This window comes from Miscanthus floridulus, chromosome 19, assembly GCF_019320115.1.
Source record: "Miscanthus floridulus cultivar M001 chromosome 19, ASM1932011v1, whole genome shotgun sequence".
In the NCBI taxonomy this organism is placed as follows: Eukaryota; Viridiplantae; Streptophyta; class Magnoliopsida; order Poales; family Poaceae; genus Miscanthus; species Miscanthus floridulus.
In genome coordinates this window covers 116590316-116607677 of record NC_089598.1, presented here as the reverse complement: position 1 = coordinate 116607677, position 17362 = coordinate 116590316, and the positions used below count along the sequence as shown (strand labels likewise).

General features: G+C 47.1%; 1 protein-coding gene across 1 annotated transcript; it reads left to right on the top strand.

Moving 5' to 3' along the window:
* The first annotated feature begins 13523 nt into the window (after window positions 1-13523).
* On the top strand, window positions 13524-14162 carry LOC136526671 (uncharacterized). The gene has a single exon (XM_066519264.1). The coding sequence runs from the start codon at window positions 13524-13526 to the stop codon at window positions 14160-14162; it is 639 nt and encodes a 212-aa protein (XP_066375361.1).
* The last annotated feature ends 3200 nt before the right edge of the window (window positions 14163-17362 follow it).

Here is a 17362-nt window from a genome sequence, read left to right as displayed (position 1 = left end):
CTTTTATCTCATCTTTGAGGCAGGCCTATATGGCGCATTAGTAGGTAGCCCCAGCGTTCTTAAGCCTAGACGACATGGTCATGTAGCAGTAGGCATCGAAGGGCATGATGAAGGATGTCTTGATCTGGTCATCCTTTTTGAGAGCGATCTGGTGATAACCAGAGTAGCAATCGAGAAAGGAAAGCAGCTCATAACCGGTAGTTGAATCTACGACCTCGTCTATGCAAGGTAAGCCAAAGGGGTCTTTAGGGCAATGTTTGTTGAGATCAGTGTAATCAACGCACATTCTCTATTCCTTATTCTTTTTGCGTACAAGAACCGGGTTGCTAACCACTCCGGATGATACACTTCTTTGATAAATCCAGCTGCTAAAAGCCATGTAACTTCTACCCTAATAGCCTCCTTTTTGTCGCGAGCGAACCGGCGTAGCTTTTGCTTGATGGGTTGGGCCTTGCCATCGACATTTAAGGAGTGCTCGATCAAGTTCCGAGGTACACCGGGCATGTCAATGGGTTTCCATGCGAACACACTCACGTTGCTCCTCAAGAACCTAATGAGCGCGTCTTCCTATTTAGGATCCAGGTTGACCCCGATAAGGGCCATTTTGCTAGGATCACCATCGACCAGCTAGATCTCTTTGTGCTCTTTGGACTTGATGTTCTTGCATGGGGCCTCGAGCTCTAGGATCTCTAGGTCGGCTGGGGTCTGCTTGGCGTCGAGCATGGTCTTAGCCATGCGAATAGAGAGGTCATGAGCCTCTGCTAATTTGAGGCTGTCATCCTCGCAGGTGTAAGCTGCGTATACGTTGCCCCTGAGAGTTAGAACCCCCTTCTCAGTAGGCATCTTGAGCACCAAATACCTGTAGTGAGGTATGGCCATGAACTTAGTGAGCGCTGGTCAGCCAAGGATAGCATGGTAGGTGCCTTCGAAGTCGGCGACCACGAAGTTGACGTAGTCAGTGCGGAAGTGGTCTGGGGTACCAAATTGCACAGGTAGCGTGATCTGCCTGAGAGGTGTGGAGCTCTGTCCAGAGAGAAAACCCCAGAACTGTGCCTCGTATGGCTTGAGATTAGCCTGGGTTATCTTCAAGGCTAGCAAACTATTCTTGAACAGTATATCGATGGAACTGCCGCCATCAATCAGCACTCTATCGAACTGAACCTTGTTGATACAAGGATCGAGAACTAGAGGAAAATGCCTTGGCTCAGGTATTGCAGCCCATTGGTCCTTTCTGCTGAAGGAGATCTCATGGTGAGACCAAGGAGGGAGCTGCGGATCGGCAATGAGGTTGTCGGCATTGGCCACGTTCAAGCAAGCGCGGGTGAGCAGCTTGCGCTCTCGTTTGGTCTCGATGGACACTCTACCCCCAATGATGGTGTGGACGCAGTCGGTTGGCTTGACGTACTTGTGACAGGGATCTGCGTCTTCATCATCATTGTCCTCGTTACGCTGCTCCCCTACGTCGTTAGGCTTGTCGGATTTATCCAGAGCCTATTGGCGCGTGTAGATGGATTTGAGAACACAACAATTCTCCATGGTATGGTTTGACTTGGGATGGAGCTGGCAGGGTCCTTTCAATGCTTTGGCATAGTCTTCTTCGTAATTGCGACATCCGCCACCTTTTTTAACGATGTTGACTTCGCTGTCATCTTCCCGAGCACGCTTGCCCCTGTAATCGCCACGGCGATTACGCCGCTGATTACGCTGGTCATGGTGGTCATGAAAATCATTGAGCTGGTTGCGGCGATCAAAATTGTTGTTCCAACCACGGTTACCATGGTAGTCGTCGTGGTGTGGGGGTGGTCGGAGCATGGAACCTTTGCTGCTTCTTCGATGATTATCTTTTTAGCATCATCGGCGTCCGCATATTTTTAGCAGTAGCTAGGAGCGCTGTGACCGATTCAGGTCTTTTGCGGAGGAGCTTGTGCCTTAGGGCATCGTGGAAGCAGAGACCAGTGATGAAAGCTTCGATTGCCTCATTGTCGGAGATTGATGGGACCTTGATGCGCATCTCTGAGAAGCGTTGGACGTACTCGCGCAGTGGCTCATCTTTGTGATCTTGAATCCGCTACAGATCATATTTGTTGTCGGGTTGTTCGCAAGTAGCAATGAAGTTGTTGATGAATGCTTGCTTGAGCTCTTGCCAAGAATCAAAGTAGTTTGCCGGCAAGCTAACTAGCCATTCGTGGCCTGCATGGCCGACGGTGACTGGGAAGTAATTAGACATGACGTGCTCGTCAGCCATGGCTGATCTGCACATGGTTTCATAGAGCATGACCCATAACTCGGGGTTCTCCTTGCCATCGTACTTCTAGAGTTTTTTGAGCTTGAAGGTTTTTGGCCACATGACTTGGCGAAGGTGAGGAGTAAACTGCTTCAAACCCGAAGGGCCATGGGTAGTATCATATTCCATACGGTGATAGCTTTCGTGGGATGCACGATCGTTGGCTCTTTGGTTAATGCGATCGCGCAGATCGTGTTCTCCGAGGGAATGGCGAAGATCGTTATTGCCATCACGGCGATCCCGATTGCCACCCTGGTTGACCCCACGATCGCGGTTATCACAGCGATTGTCGCGGTTGTCTCATCGATTATCGTCCTAGTTGTTGCGGCGGTTGTCATCCCGACCACCATCATGACCACCGTTTCCGCCTTGATGGTTGTCTGGTGGGTCGTTGTTGCGTGAGCCATGTTGGTTAGGTGGCTATGAGCGACTTGAGTACTGGCGACTGTGGCTTGATTCGACTGAGATGGATGGAGCCCGGGCTTGGTTTCCAATCTCTGCGGTCTGGGCTATAGCAGCCGTTAGGTAGACTTGTACATCATTACGAATTGCCTGGATTTCTGGGGTATTGGGTAGTCATTGCATTGTCACCATAGCAATAGCTACGTTGGCGCTTGGAGTCCTAAAGACCTACTTTTCCCCTACCCTATCAAAGGCATTATTGAGATCGCGTGGCTAGAACCTTATGCGTCGTGCCTACTCTTCTGCCTCGGCTTTGGCTTGTCTGCGATTAAACCGGTCAATATTGCGTGCTTCGCGTGCTAGCCTTTCTTGTTCTGTTTCACCAACTGTCGGTGGTTCATCATTACTGACGACATTGATCAAGTCTCCTCGCCTTGGTGGGAAGGATGGGAATCATGGGAACCCCGGGGAGTGGTCTAGGATATCCAGATCATATTCAACTTCTTCATTGTCATGATGCTGAAGCTCAGTGTGGACGGAGCCATTAGATGCGATGCTGGACGAGGAGCTTGAGCCGCCCTCTTGAACTGTGTGGACCGATCCTTCTTGATACTCCTCAATCCGAACCATGTTGACGAAGTTGCGTGGCTTTGGCCAAGGTCGATGTATAAAACATAGATCCAAGCAGCGTTGTATATTGTACGCGTAGTTGGAAGCAGTGTTTCGTAGGCCATAGGGCTGAGCCTGATAATTCTCCATCAAGGCTTCGCACTCGGAGAGCCGAAGACCCATTGCGGGGGCTGGTCGGTGACGAACGGAGCGCCCTTCAGGAGTAGACGTGACCACGAGATCCGTACCGAGTCGTGCAGGACAACTGGCCTGAGCTGGTCGAGTAGATCTATTGTGGGTAGTGGTTACCTGCTCGGTAGGTTGATTTTGAATCGAATCTACCAGAGCTAGGGTTTCAGCAAGCTTGGTGCCGACCTAATCGATGGAGTCAAGCAGGTCGGTGTTGTCGATCTGCCTCCCTTTGTAGCAAGGAAGCGAACGACGGGTCGTCGGCGTGGCTGAAGACGATGCTAGTGTGGCCAGAGCCAGATCCAACATGGTCGGAGCCGTAGCTGATGCTGGTGAAGCAGTGGTCGACGTAGATTGGTTCTGCGCCTCCTCCGTGGTCATGGCGATGAAGTTGTCGGAGCCAGTGGTCTAGGTGATCTGGCCGATGGTGAATGTGAGGCCGTTCGACATAGCCATGGAACCGGGGATGATGACCATCTTGTTCGTCTAGGGAGCAGTACGCACACCCCCTACCTGGCGCGCCACTGTTGATGAAATATGGTCGACAGTCTACCTAGGGGTATGCCCAAGGTAGTAGATTATCGGCAGGTAGGTGCGCAAGCTACGAACGAGATGGTGACACAAGATAGACACGAGGTTTTATCTAGGTTCGGCCGCCGTGAGGACATAATACCTATGTCCTGCGTCTGATTGTATTGCTATATGTAAATGAGATGTTTTTTGAGAGAGGTCCCCTGCCCACCTTATATAGTCTGGGGGCAGGGTTACAGATCTGGAAACTAATTCCAACCAGTTACAATTGCCATAGGTGGCCGGATAAGGATTCCTATTCTAACCGACCAGGATCTTGCTTGATCTCCAAGTCTGCCTTGATTTCTTGCGCGAGACTCCGAGCAGATCGGCTGGGCCACGCATCGTCTTCTAGTGGGCTGGACCTCCTAGTCTGGGCTAGCCCAAATCTAGCCGTAAGGGTATAGGGGTTAATACCCCCACAGTGCCCAATGGTATATGAATACTTGCCAGACTTTTGCTATTTCTATGGGATTATTGGACACACAGATAAAACTTGTGTGTTGAAGGGAGACGGTGGAGGAACACTATAGTTTTCAAAGAAGTTGAGGTTTGTACTGGAGAAGGAAAGGTGGGTTGAGGGTTCCTAAGGCTATGAAACCTTGAACAGGATGAGCGGCTCCTGGAGATTAGATGGGAGTGGTGAGTTTGGGAGAAACAATGGAGGGTCAAAGGTGAAAGGTTTGGGTTCAATGAGGAGTGAATCCCTGACCTGGTGTAAGAGTGACGAGGAGACAAGGGAGGAGCAAGAGGTGCAGAGCCCTCTCAAGAAGTTTGTCCCACCACAAAGGAGGGAGCCAGGACAGAAATCTACAGCTTTGAACCTGGGAAAGAAGTTTGCTAAGGAGAAGGAGGAACCAAAGCAGGGGGCTATGGGAGATTTTTCAGAAAGAAGTGAAGGGAGACACAGACCATAGTGTGGGCATGGCGGTGGATGCTGCAAAGAAGTCGAGGGTGGAGGAGAAGGGGCCGGAGGACCAGAGGAAAGGGAAGTATAAGAAGATTGGGAGGGAGCAGGATGGGAAAAGCGGTGTGTCTGATGGGAAGAGGGTAGGTGGGAAGCAAAACAGTAGTGACATGGATGTGGATGAGCAGGGAAGGGAGAAGTTGAAGGGGGATGACGTTGTGGAGGAAAGTGACGACCATACTTTGAATGCGGAGCTAGCGAACCAGCTCTGCGGGAACCAATGAGGATTGTGGCATAGAACTGCCGGGGTCTGGGCAACCGCTCGGTGGTTCTGGGGCTTCTGGAACTCTAGAAGTTGGTGGGAGCGGACATCTTGTTCTTGTCAGAAATGAAGTTAGATGAGAAGAGGATGCAGTGGTTTCGATGGGCCTTAGGGCTTATCAACATGGTGGTGAAAGATTGTGAAGGAAAAGGGGAGGGAATTGCTGTGTTGTGGAGGAGAGGAGTCGATGTGGCGCTGAGAAAATTTTCAAAGTACCACATTGATATGGATGTCAAAGATGATGACGGTCGGGAGTGGAGGTTTATAGAGGTTTATGGGGAACCTCACACTGACCTAAAGGAATGGACATGGCAAACGCTTCGAGATCTAATCAAAATCCTAGGAAGCCATGGATGTTGGCTGGTGACTTCAATGAAATCCTTTTTGCGCATGAGAAAGAAGGAGGGAGGCAAAGAAGTCAGAGGGGCATGGATAAGTTTCCTCTGGTGCTAGAGTTATGTGGTGTGAAGGACGTGGGATATGAAGGATTTAAGTTCCCATGGAGAAATAACAACCATTCTAAGGAAGGTTATATTCGTGAAAGGCTAGATAGGGTGGTGGCGAACCCAAAATGGTAGGAGATGTACCCAAACTTTAAAGTTGTCAACGGGGACCCAAGACACTCGGACCACCGCCTGCTGGTGATCAATACTGGGGAAGTGGTCAGGCAGCAGGTGGATAGGGGGGTGATTTCTAATTTGAAGCTGCTTGGGTTGAGGAGGAGGCGTGTAGGATGGTGGTCAAAGAAGCGTGTGATAAATTGATGATGGGTGGTCGAGTTCCTATCTTGGAATCACTGGAGATGGTTGCAGGTGATCTGTCAAGTTGGGGGTCCAATGTGTTGGGTGACTTGGACAGAAGGGTGAAGGAGGTGAGGAAGGAGTTGGAGTCTTGTAGGAGAGGAAGCCTAAATCAAGATAGCATTGCTAGGGAAGGTGTTCTGAGATATAGACTTGATAAGGCGGAAGAATAGAAGGATCTTTATTGGAAGCAACGTGCTCATGTTAAATGGATGGTGTATGGGGATCGGACCACGACATTCTTTCATGCGTCATTTATGGAGAGGAGAAGGAACAATAGAATAGGAAACCTAAAAAAGGAGTCGGGGTTTGGGTGGAGAATGAAGTAGAGAAGAGGGCTTTTATTACTAACTATTTTTCACAAATTTTTGGGTCATCCGGCAGCCATGATACCCAATGGCTACTGGATTGTGTCAAACCAAAAGTTACTCAAGAAATGAATGCTCGGTTGACACAAGCATTCACGAGGGAGGAGGTGTATGCTGCCCTGAAATCTATTGGGAGTTTAAAAGCCCTAGGACCTGATGGTATGCCGGCTCTATTTTATAAAGAGTACTGGGACATTGTTGGTGATGAGGTGACTACTGAAGTGCCAAAAGTCCTGCAAGGAGGGCCAATGCTGTAAAGGTGGAATAATACAATAGTGGTGTTGATACCTAAAGTGAGAAAGCCAGAGCACATAAAGGATCTGAGGCCGATCAGTCTGTGTAATGTCATATATAAACTTATTTCCAAAGTGGTGGCAAATAGACTGAAAGGCATCCTTCCAGATATAATCTCCCTAGCTCAGAGTGCGTTCGTCCTAGGGTGCTTGATGACAGACAACATCCTCATTGCATATGAAGCCACCCACTACATACAGAAGAGGAAGAAGGGGAAGATGGTTACGCTGCAATAAAGCTCGAAATGAGCAAAGCGTATGATAGGGTGGAATGGAGTTTTTTGTAGGAGATGATGATCAAACTAGGCTTTGCCCGATGTTGGGTTGATTTGATTATGACCTGTCTCATCAGTCAGATACAAAATCAGAGTTAATGGAGTATTAACAGATGAATTTGTTCCTGAAAGAGGCCTCTGGCAGGATGCTCCCATATCGCCATATCTTTTTTATTATGTGCGGAAGGCTTTTCTTCGCTACTGCATAAGGCTGAGATAGAGGGAAAGATACAAGGCGTCCATGTCTACAGAGGTGCCCCATCGATCTCACATCTACTCTATGCAGATGACTTGCTAATCTTGTGCAGAGCATCAGAGCAGGAAGCCACCTAGCTGAAAGAGTTGTTGCGGACTTACGAAGAGTGTTCGGGACAAATTATTAATGCTAATAAATCTACAGCGATGTTTAGTTCAAACAAAGATGATACACAAAGGAGAAGAGTAAGAGAGATTCTAAATATAAGGGCTGAGATGACAAGTGAAAAGTATCTCAGGCTTCCGGTGTCAGTTGGAAGATCCAGAACTAATGTCTTTGCCTATCTGAAGGAGAGAGTGTGGCAACGCATTCAGGGGTGGAAGGCAAAGCTCTTATCAAAAGCAGGAAAATAAATCATGATTAAAGCAGTCGCCCAAGCAATCCCAGTTTTTGCTATGGGGTGTTTTGATATCACGAAGGAGATGTGTAACCAGATTAGTGCCTTGATTACAAAATACTGGTGGAATAACCAAGACAAAGAAAACTCCATGCATTGGGTGAGCTAGGAACGACTGGTGATGGCGAAGAATGAGGGAGGGCTGGGTTTTAGAGACCTACATTCTTTCAACATGGCAATGCTTGCCAAACAAGGATGGAGGTTGATTCAAAACCCAGATTCTCTTTGTGCCAGAATTCTAAAAGCAAAGTATTACCCAAACTCGGATTTCCTAAATGTTTATACATGGCATAGCATCATGCAGGGGTTGGAAGTGCTAAAAGAAGGAGTTATATGGCGAATTGGGAATGGCCAAAGGGTTGGGATATGGTCCGATCCCTGGCTACCCCGCGGAGTGACAAGGAAGCCTATTACACCAAGAGGCAGCACACTGTTGTAGTTTGTTCATGAGCTGATTGATCCCATTTCAGAACAATGGGATGAGCAACTGCTGGCACAATCATTCTGGGATGAAGACGTCTCTCTGATCAAAGCACTGCCAATCCATTTAGATATGCCAAACATAGTGGGGTGGCATTATGACAGCAAAGGCCGCTTCTCTGTGAAATCGGCATATAAGGTTCACCGAGCATCAGAGAATAGCAAGAAAAGTGTGGCTGGCCCTAGGGGGCAGGGTGTAGCAATGGTAATGGTGATTTCTAGCGAAATATTTGGAAGATTGACTGCCCTCCTAAGGTCAGACATTTCTTGTGGAGGCTTAGTCATAGCACGTTGGTGCTAAAAAGGAATGCAAAGGAGGGGGGTGAAGATAGATGCCAAGTGCGGTATTTGTGAGAGACTCGATGAAGATGGGGGTCATCTTTTTCTCAAGTGCAAAGAAGTCAAACGTATCTGGTGTGAACTGAACTTGGAGATGGTGCGGTCTGATCTGTGTTTGACCTTGAACGGGATCTATAGGCATAGAACTAGCATGTCTACATGCTGTTGAATAGAATCATGAACCCTAGAACATCTACTAGTGCAGTAACAGTTGGTAGAACGAGAGAAAAAGGGAGGGGTAGAAGATGGACGTGTCAAACCTGACACCACAGAGGGAGTCGATCTAGAGGCATCGGCCATCTCATTTGTCGATGAAGTCTGCGCACGGGCAACGACGTTCGGGGAAGAGGTCGATGAAGCCATCGACGATGGTGGAGCGGGGCGATGTGGCTGGTGGCTTCCCATCACTGGCTGCGCCCCTCTAGATCAGATTAGGGTTTAGGTTTTGGTGGGGAGCTCGGCTCAGGCGAACCTCATAACTTGAGCCGCTAGCCCCCATCTCTATTTATTGCGCAGTGTGATAGGGGCCCTCCAGCCATAGTGGGCTGGGTGCCCCCGATCAGGGCACGGATCAAAGGCCCAACTAGGCCATTGGGCCTAGTTTGAGATTAGAGATCAATCTAACAATCTCCCCCTTGACCTCCTATCATCTTTCAATTTCATATCATTTACTTTTGTTCATTCCATTACAGATTAGCGCATAGAGCATGTTTCATCGTCACGGTCAATTGCCAATAGATTTAACAGCTACAACACACCACTCTGTTCTGAAATAGATACTTAACTTTGGGCCTTCTTTTGTTCAGGAATTATAGGCTTTCCCTTAAACCCATGCTGGCTACATGTTCTCTAAACACGTTGGGTGGTAAGCCTTTTGTAAGCAGATCCACGAGCATCTTTTAGGTACTTATATGCTCAAGACTTATAACATGATCCTAGACTTTATCTTTCACAACATAATACTTTATGTCAATATGTTTGGCAGCACCACTTGACTTATTGTTTTGAGCATACTATACTACCAGATTATTATCACAGTATAACTTAAGTGGTCTATAGATGTCGTCAACCACCTTCAAACCGCGTATGAACTTCTTTAGCCAGTTCACCTGCCCCATTGTCTCATAACACACTACAAACTCGGCATACATTATGGATGATGTAGTGACGGTTTGCTTTGAGCTTTTCTATGAAATAGCTCACCCTACGAGAGTGAATACATATCCAGATGTGGATTTTCTATCAACTCCCGCATAATCAGAATCTGAATATCCCACTATATGGAGTGAATCAGATCTTCTATACATCATCATGAGGCTTTTTGTTCCTTGCAAATAACGCAAGACTTTCTTTACTAATTTCTAGTGTTCTGTTCTAGGATTGCTCTAGAATCTACCAAGTAACCCGATAACAAATGCCAAGTCAGAGCGCGTACATACTTGAGCGTATTGCAAGCTTTTGACAGCTAAAGCATGTGGAACTGCTTTCATTTGATCGATCTCATATTGATTCCTAGGGCATTAAAAATCCCCATATCTGTCACCCTGGACTATAGGAGCAGGTGAGGGACTACATTTGTGCATACTAAATTTCTTTAAGATCCTTTCTATGTATGCCTTTTGTGACAGTCCTAATATCCCTTTACTTCTATCTCGGTGAATCTCGATCCCTAGAATGATCGAGGCTTCACTAAGATCTTTCATATCAAAATTTGAGAGCAAAAACTTCTTTGTCTCCAGTAGTAGACTGACATCACTACTAGCAAGTAAGATATCGTCCACATATAGGACAAGGAAGATAAACTTCCTATTCTTAAATTTTGCATAGACACAATTGTCCTTAACATTCTCTTAAAACCCAAAATTCCTTATTGTCTGATCAAACTTCAAGTACCACTGTCTTGAAGCTTGTTTTAATCCATAAATGGATTTCTTTAGGTGACATCCCATTTGTTCTTTTCCTTCTATGACAAACCCCTTCGGTTGTGCCATGTAAACATTTTCCTCTAAGTCCCCATTGAGAAATGCCATCTTTATATCCATCTGATGTAATTCTAAATCATAATGTGCCACTAATGCCATTATGATTCTGAAGGAATCCTTACATGAGACTGGAGAAAAGGTCTCATTATAATCAATCCCTTCTCTTTGAGTAAAGCCTTTTGCCATAAGTTGCACTTTATATCTCTCTATATTCCATTGAGAGTCAAGTTTTGTTTTGTAGACCCATTTATAGCCTACTGTTTTGGCTCCTTTAGGAATTATTTCCAAGTCCCAAACTTTATTGGCATTCATAGATTTCATTTCATCTTCCATGGCCTCAAGCCACTTTGATGAATGATCACTTCTCATGGCTTCTTCAAATGAGGTGGGATCATCCTCTATTTGAAATTCCTTAGTGTTGTATACTTCATAATCAGCAGGAATAGCTGATTTTCTAACTCTTTGAGACCTTTTAGGGGCCTCCACATTTGGCACATCTTTTGCTTGAGGCTGTTGTTGCTCCCCTCATGTGTGGCAATAGGTTCCATAGGATCCTGAAGAACAGGTTCCTCATCGTCATTCATTGTTGCCATAGGCGAAATAACAACAGGTGCTGGCACCACAGTATCTTGCACTGTTGGTGCAGCGATAGCAAGTAGTGAGAAAAATGACTCATGAATCATCGGAGTGGGCGCATACACCCGCTTCTTTTTAAGGTCAATTTCTCAAGCTACCATGCTCCCCCTCATCATTTCATCCTTTAGGAAGACAGCGTGTCTCGTTTCCACAAACTTTGTATGTCTATCTGGATAGTAAAAATGAAAACCTTTTGACTTTTCTGGGTAGCCAATGAAATGGCAACTTACTGTTTTGAGATCTAGCTTCCTATGCTCAAGGTCATAGGACATCTTTTGGGATGCAAAATCTCTCTATATTTGCCCAAGCGTCAACAGCCTCGTTTGTCTCCCTCATCGGTGCCACAGGCTCAGTGGGACATGGTGAGGTGACTACCCAGTCCACCTCAGTCAAGATGAATGCCAGGTCAATCTTTTTCTTCCACTCCATGTAGTTGTCACCTTTGAGAGTGGGGATTACTTTGATACAACCCATCAAGTTGTATCCACCTGAAAACACAATTCATATAGAGTGAGAACATAAACATAATAATAACAATTGCATGCCTTGGTTTCAACATTGGTCAAAATTAAAACATACAATTGTCCTCTACACTAATTCTACATCACCGTTGGACAGAAATAGAATTAATGCATGACAAAACATCATAATATTGCCATTAATCAACGTTGGTCAGAATAATAACAATATTATAATAAACTAAAAACATATCCATTTTTTCAAAATTAAATTCTTCCGTTGGTTCGAATTTAATAATGAAAATAACAACTTTAAATACGCAGCGGAAAAATAATCTTAATTTAGTGAATTTTACCCACAGGAAAATTCACTTTTCTATTTTCTTTAAGTTATTTATCCATTTTTTAGGAAATAAAACTTTTACTGGAAAAAGAAAAAAAAATTGACTCAAATCAACACTGTTCCTTCGGCCTGACCAAGAAATCGGTCTGGCCTACCTTCCTTGCACTCGCGCTGCCCGCACCTAGGCCGCAACCTGGGCCTGGGCCGGCAAAGCCGCGCACGCCTACTTGGGCTGGCCGGTGGTCCAGTGAATCTGGAGCGTCCACGTTGATCCGACGGCCAAGCGACGATGTCGCTGGATCAAAAACCCCCGCTCACGCGTTGCCCCTAAAACCCTAGGCATTTCTTTCTTTCTCTCTCTCAGCCGCTCTCCTTCCTCAGCGCAGCAAGCAGCAGCAGCAACCGAGAGGGAGAGCGCAAGCTACTTTGGCGCCGTTGCCAGCCCCCTCGCTGGCGCCCCCCCACGCGGGTGAGCGCGCCACCGTCAAGCAGACTAGTGGCGGTGCCCTGATCCCCTCGAAACCCTAGATCTGATCCGGCCTATTCTCCTCCTCCTTTGTCTCAGTCCCGACGATGACGGCTCCGTTGCTGGCCCTCTCGCCGGCGCGCGCTCCCCAGCAGGTGAGCGCGCCACCATTGAGAGGCCTAGCCGCGGCGCCCTTGGCCCGAGCACCCACCCGCGTGCCGATGAGGCGGCAGCACGGTGCGGCGGCGAGGTAGGCCTCTTCCCCTTCCCCTTTTCTTTTCTTTGATTTTCCTTTCTTCTTTTCTCGGATCTATCCGATTTAGGGTTGGGGATGGGGTTAGGATCGAGATTAGGGTTTGGTTAGGGTTAGGGTTTCGTTCACTGTTCATCTTCCCTGATGGGTTAGTGTGCGGTTGAGTCACTGTTCTTCTTCCCCGACGGGTTAGGGTTCGTTTCCTGATTAGAGTTAGGGTTTCAATCCAAAAACGGATCGAACCCTCTGTTCTTTTCTCAGATCCGAACGGATCTAATCTGATAGGCTAGATCTATACCCAAACCTGGCTCTGGTACCATTGTTTGACCTTGAACAGGATCTACAGGCATAGAACTAGCATGTTTACTTGCTGTTGAATAGAATCATGAACCCTAGAACATCTACTAGTGTAGTAACAGTAGGTAGAACGAGAGAAAAAGGGAGGGGTAGAAGATGGACGTGTCAAACCTGACACCGCAGAGGGAGTCGATCCAGAGGCGTCGACCATCTCGTTCGTCGATGAAGTCAGCGCACGGGCAGCGACGTTCGGGGAAGAGGCCGATGAAGCCGTCGACGTCGGTGGAGCGGGGCGGCGCAGCTGGTGGCTTCCCATCACTGGCTGCGCTCCTCTAGATCGTATTAGGGTTTATGTTTCGGTGGGGAGCTCAGCTCAGGCGAACCTCGTGACTTGAGCCGACGGCCCCCACCTCTATTTATTTGTGCAGTGTGACAGGGGCCCTCCAGCCATAGTGGGCTGGGCACCCCCGATCAGAGCGCGGATCAAAGACCCAACTGGGCCGTTGGGCCCAGTTTAGGATTAGAGATCAATCTAACAATATGTTGTTGGCTGAATCCACTAGAGCTATGATGGAGAAAATCTTGAAGCTTGACTCGATGACGCAGCTGAAAGTAGTTTTGCTGTTGTGGTTATGGTGGACTGAAAGGAATAAATGGAGGGAGGAAGGAAGGAGAAGGACTGCTGTGGAGGTAGCGTATGTCACAGCTGCATTGGCTGACCGATTTCAGAAACAAGATGGGGTGTCTCTATTGCCGGAAATTCGTCAGGTTCAGAAGTGGACCAAACCACCGCCTGGGGTTTTCAAGATCAATTCGGATGGAGCTTTTGATAGCAGTAGTAGCCATGGTGGCTGGGGATTCATCATCCGAGATGACCAGGGATCAATGGTGAAAGCTGGAGCAGGTGACAAGAAGTTTCTTATGAACCCTCTACATGCAGAACTGCTTGCTTGCCAGGCAGGTGTAAGAATGGCGGCCTCCATGGGACTGTCCCGAGTTATCTTGGAGACTGATGCTATACTGGTCAAGGCGGCGGTGGAAGGTGACGAGTATCGGCTCTCAGCATGGGGTGGAATAATTACAGAACTCCGGCTCCTGCTTATGTCAGAGTTCAGCTCTTTCAGTATTTGTGTTTGTCCTAGACTTTGTAATTCTGTAGCTGACGCTCTCGCAGCGTATGGGAGCTGTGCCCTCAGTGACGATATGTTATGTGGGATGATGTACCTCTTTTCGTAGAGGGTCTAGTGGCCAGCGATTCTGCTGCGGCGAATGAGTAAAAAAGTTTGCTCTTCAAAAAAAAAGAATGGTGTTTCCCAGTACGATGATTTACTAGAATATATAGGAGATTCTAAAAAAAATAGAATATATAGGACGGACCAACACCTTTGCTAATGATTATCTGTTTTGTCTTGCGACGTAGGACGTATTGGGAGCGGAGCAGCGGGGCAGCGGCACTCGTAGTAGTGCGGATGACGATGGTGTTAGCTAGCTGGGTTGTTGGGGGTGTCTCAAGGCCACGCACGTGCGCGGCCTAGCTAGCTTATTACTATTGGTCATCGCTGGTCGCCTCGCCGTCCCCGTGTCCATGGACGGCGCCAGGGGTATTCCTGGGTATGCCATGAAATACCCAAGATTTTGATGAGAAAAAATAAATATTTATATACTAGTATACATGTACAACCTAATGTTTAATTGGACTAAAAACACATGAATCAACTAGCAGCACAATAGCCCACAAGAAAAAGCCCAAGCAGCCAGCGTAGCTCACTTTGACAGCCTCGCGGCTCGCGTGTTGCGTGCGTGCAGATGACTCCACCTCACGACTCCTGTTCCAAGCCCGTGGCGGCAGCGCATCTGCATCCGGAAGTTGCTGCGCCGCGACGGCAGCGGCCGATGGCCAGCAGTGCATGGCGGACTGAAGCGTCCAGACTGCTGTTGGCTGTCGCTGGTGGCCGGCGGTGAAGCGTTTGAAGGCTAACTCGAGATCCATTCTCTAGATTTCAGGCCTCTAGGCACCACCGCATCAGGTAAAGATTCAATTTTCACCTCTAACTTAGAACGAATAACAATCGTGAATGATAAAATTTGAGCAAAGCGCCATTGCACCAGGTAAAAATTCAATTTTCTCCTCTAGTTTAGAACGAATCGCAATCTTGATTGATAAAATTTAGAGCGAAGAACTATGTATTTGATAAAATATTCTTGGTAATTCTTGTAAAAAGTTGATAATTCTTAAAGTAGCTCAGGGTCTCAGGCTGAGGAACTAGTTGATTGTTGCTATGGTATTAGTACACTGTACACTTTGATTATTGTTTTGGACCTATGGTTCAATATATTGTATATTAGTATAGTAACTTTCTATATAGAATACCCTGTTGTAAAATTCTGGCTCCGCCACTATCCATGTCCTGTACGTACTCGATCGATCTGGAGTCACTCACCGGTGGGGTGCCACGGCCATGCCGAAGCAGCATGCATGCATGTGAGAGTTGAGACGGCCTGATATAGACCACTTCGTGCACAGAAAAGCACCCATGCATATCCAAATCGGCCAGCTTGTTGGTTCATGGAGGATCGATCGTGGCCTGGGCGCCTGGCCTTACCGACCGACCGACCCAACCCTGCAAGCGTACGTTCATTTCTTGTGTGCTTTTCCTTGATGCCCTTTGGATATAGTCTGATTCGTATAAATCCACGTGTGTTGTGGTGAATTGGTGTTGAATTTGAACTAAATTCCACCTTAATCCAACCCAACCCTTGAGAAGTTGAGGTGTGTCGACTCCATCGCCTGCTGGTTGTAATATGACGTTCAATGTTTTGCATTGGCATGGAGTCATGCAGAGCTCGATCACTGGCCTGGATGGCTAGCTATCAGGCCCTGTTGTTGAATGCTAGGTCCGGGACGGGGTGCCCTTCAATCACTCTCCTACGTACAGGTTGCAATTCCCCATCCATATATTTTTAGTTGTATATATAAGATGTATTTCAATTCACCGCCTGCCGCACGCCTGACCGCCGATCCACCACGGAGAACCTGGTGCCGCCGACGGAGCCATGCATGGTGCTCTTGAATGGGTTGGCGCGGTAAGTTCCGCACAGGTTAAGCCCTGTTTGGATTTTAGAGGATTACAGGAGCTAGCTTCTAGAATCTACAAACACCACTCCAGATCTATTTTCTCCCGTTGGCTGGGAGCAACCCCTCGGCTACACATCCTCCCTCACGGTCAAGGAACCATCCCCCGCGCGGCAACAAGACCGACCGGGAAGTTCTCTCCCGTCAGTGCCTCCCCGTCACGGAGCGATTTTCGTGCCTCGCGCGCTCCGAAACTAAGCTAGCGCGCTCCTCTTTGCCTTTCGCGCCTAGAAACGAGCTCGCGCGTGCTCGTGGCCCACCCAAAAGAGAGAAAGACACGCGCGCCGGGGAGGGAGTCCAGCGAAATTATTTGCCCGCGAGCCTTTCGGTCCAACCCTCGTCAACCCCATCTAAAAAAACCTCAACCCCATTTAAAGAGTTCCAAACAGCAATAACTTTTGTCCAACTTTTATAATCTAGAGCACCCCCTAGATTCCATAATCTATGAAGCTGATCAAACCTAGCTTTTTCAGCTTCTAGCACTACCGGAAACCGGCACTTTGCCGAGTGCCGGAGGCTTTGCCGAGTGTATTTTATCGGGCACTCGGCAAAGACGGTCTTTGCCGAGTGCCAAATAAAATACACTCGACAAATATGGCTTTGCCGAGTGTTTTTTTTCCGGCACTCAGCAAAGATGTATTTTGCCGAGTGCCATTTTTCGGCACTCGGCAAAATGCGTCTTTGTCGAGTGCCTTTTTTCTGGCACTCGGCAAAGATGTATTTTGCCGAGTGCCATTTTTCGGCACTCGGCAAAATGCGTCTTTGCCGAGTGCCTTTTTTCGGCACTCGGCAAAGATGTATGTTGCCGAGTGCCATTTTTCGGCACTCGGCAAAATGCGTTTTTGCCGAGTGCCTTTTTTCTGGCACTCGGCAAAGAGGCATTTTGCCGTGTGCATTTTTTTTTGCCCTCGGCAAATCATTTTTTCAAAGCAATTTTTGAGGCCCTAAATGAATTCAAATGAAAAACTTTTCAACTACAAAGTTGTATAACTTCTCAAGATCTACAAAGTTTATTTTGGTCATTTCTTTATTTGACAAAGCGACAATAACATTGTTCATAAAATATACGTCTCTCTCATATCTCTCATATTAGTTTTATGAAAGTAGAAGAGAGATATATAAGATTTATGAATAATGTTACTATTACTATGTCGGATGAACAAATGACCAAAATAAACTTTGTAGATCTTGAGAAGTTATCAAATTTTGTAGTTGGCAACATTTTGATTTGAAATCATCTTGTTTGCAAAAACGACGTTTGAATTTGAAAATTTTAAAATTTGAATTTTTAAAAGACCTCGGA

Excerpts from the sequence above, each read along its gene's own strand:
- LOC136526671 (XM_066519264.1), top strand. The coding sequence starts at position 13,524 with ATGACGCAGCTGAAAGTAGTTTTGCTGTTGTGGTTATGGTGGACTGAA.